The 2,539-nt window shown below is 33.9% G+C and overlaps 1 protein-coding gene across 2 annotated transcripts; it reads left to right on the plus strand.

Moving 5' to 3' along the window:
- The first annotated feature begins 721 nt into the window (after window positions 1-721).
- LOC109155925 (O-acyltransferase WSD1-like) lies at window positions 722-1,846 on the plus strand. 2 transcript variants are annotated; one of them, XM_019303639.1, is made up of 3 exons: window positions 722-1,031; window positions 1,270-1,564; window positions 1,650-1,846. In XM_019303639.1, coding segments are annotated over exons 1-3 (501 nt in total). In that variant the 5' UTR covers window positions 722-827; the 3' UTR covers window positions 1,652-1,846. The 2 variants fall into 2 exon arrangements, with proteins under 2 accessions (XP_019159184.1, XP_019159183.1); XM_019303638.1 differs by having other exon boundaries at window positions 1,270-1,846.
- Window positions 1,847-2,539: the final 693 nt, after the last annotated feature.

The following is a 2,539-nucleotide window of genomic DNA, read 5'->3' on the forward strand; positions in this document are numbered from 1 at the left end:
TTAAATTTTTTTATTTTATTTTAAAATAGTCTAAATTCACAATAAATGTATTTTATTTTTTTTCAGTTTGGAACATGAACCGGCCATTCCGGTTCGCGATTTTAATGAACTCTAAATATCAGGTTTCGATTCGAAATTGTAATTGGAATATTTCGATTTGGTTACTATAGTGTCTGTTTGGGTTGAACCAAATTGTGGTCCTAATTTGGTGGAAAAGAAAAATAAATGAAATATTTATTTTAAGGGTAAATATGTTCATTTAACATTTCAAAAGGAAAAACAGCCACTTAAATAATTCAAAGAAAAAAAAAGTGCTATTAAGTATATAACTCAAGGGAAAATACTTCGTGTACTCCCACTTTAAACTCCCAACTTGTACCCCCTCTCACATATTCTTGATGTAGACATTTTTCTGTGCACCCACATGATGAAAATAACCAATCCTGATTTGCCACCTCTAACTCAAGTGATATTTTCCTAACATAATATTGCCCCCTCCGACCCTCAAAGTCAAATTTATAGAAATAGATTCTTAGAGAGAAAGTCTAACCTAAAAGTCTTTTACCTTGACACATACATACAACCCAATTCTAACCTAAAGGTCTAACCTAGAAGTCAATGGTGATAATATATTTCCCACATTATATCCAGTACTTCAATCACTATAAAATTACTATAAATATTATTTAGAATGCACCACATAGACTAATCTATCCAGAACTGTTTAATAAGTTTGACTTGCATGCCGTCTCTATCTACATACACAGATACATGCAAAAGGAACTACTATACGAAAGAAATTATCAAGCATACAAGTGAAGACGACGATGGAGAGTCATTTAGAGGGAGATGATGAAGTAGTTCTGGCGCCTGCTAGTCCCTTTTCGCAGTACATGAACAGCTCTGTGTTGTCCTTCTCCATTATTGCTGTTCTGGAATCAAGTGTTCCAATTGAAGATGATGATTCAGTCATCCTTTCTGAAATCAGGGATGTCTTTTTGCCCATTAATCCAAGGTTTTCCTCAATCATGGTATATATTCTACCTTAATCTTATCTACCTACTTAATTATTTGAAGTTTTTGTGATGAAGTTATGATCTTAACTTAAATGATCGAAAGAAATGGAATAATTGAAATCGTAAGAATAAGTGTCAGAATCAAACGTTTATTTACATAGCAGTCAAGTCAGCTCCACATTTCAATGATAGGATTCTGAACTCCACTCAACTGCCCAACAGTAGACAATTATACTTTTGTTTCTTTAAACAGGTGACCGGAAAAAATGGTGAGAAGAATTGGAAACCGGTGAAAGTTAATCTTGAAGACCATCTGAAAGTCCCGATATTCCCCGTCGGGAAGCCGTTGGAATTCTACGACTACTGTCTGTCGGAGTATCTGACGAAGATATCCACGGAACCATTCCCGCAAACTCAACCGTTATGGGAGATTCACATATTCCGGTACCCGACGAGCAATGCTGCCGGGAACTGTATCTTCAAGCTCCACCACTCGCTCGGAGACGGCTACTCCTTGATGGGAGCTCTTCTTTCTTGCCTATATATATGTGTGTGTGTGTGTGTAAAAATAAAGGAAAATGCATATATATTTTCACTATCTTGATTTTATTGATTTGGCATGACGGTTTGCAGAATTTATTGGTGACAATGCTGAGCTATGCGGAAAATTTGAGAGTCACCATTTGTTCGGAGAAAGATTTCATAGATGGGAAGAAACTGAAGTCATGTATTGAGTCTGCTTTTGATGAAATCTTCATATTAGCACTCAAGTCTTCTCCACCACCTGCATGAATATATATACACATACTCTACCAGTATTCCTGCATGCATATGGTTTTATATATATATATATATATATATATTATATATATATATATATATATATATATATATGTGTGTGTGTGTGTGTGTGTGTAATTTTGTGTTGTTTTCTTCAACATATGTATACCTCAGAGATTATGAGGCTAGCACATCCTTATCTGAGTCCAACTCGTGTGAAAAGTTATAAGTTGGATTATATATGTCTATGTGTTTAATTTGTGTGGCCTTTCAAATAATAATCGTCTTTTCAATCAATTGTGTTTACTTCAATTTTTTTTTTTTAATGTAAAAATAAATGCATTAAAACAGTCCAATCGTAGTGTTGTTCTTTAGGCATAATGCCAATGAGTCAATTGAAAGGTCTTAATCTCATTGTTGGTATTACTGCTATAACAACTCATCTAACTATTATCACTCCAATTACTTAAATTTCGATCCACTCTTCCCCCTGGTGACAAATTATATCATGCACTCTGGATTCAATTGCTGATTTTAGTATGTTTATTATAGTTTGGTACACATCTATTTTTGGCATATGTAGGTTCATTTTAGTGTATTGCAAATCAAAATGAATTAGTATATATTATATTACATTAAAAATGAACTTGCGGACATGATCCATCTTACGTCAAAATAAGTTTAGCCAGTCAGGTTAATCCGTCTTTCCCCACAAAAAGAACGGGACAAACTCTTATTTTTAA

This window comes from Ipomoea nil, unplaced genomic scaffold (assembly GCF_001879475.1).
Source record: "Ipomoea nil cultivar Tokyo-kokei standard unplaced genomic scaffold, Asagao_1.1 scaffold2704, whole genome shotgun sequence".
Classification (NCBI taxonomy): Eukaryota; Viridiplantae; Streptophyta; class Magnoliopsida; order Solanales; family Convolvulaceae; genus Ipomoea; species Ipomoea nil.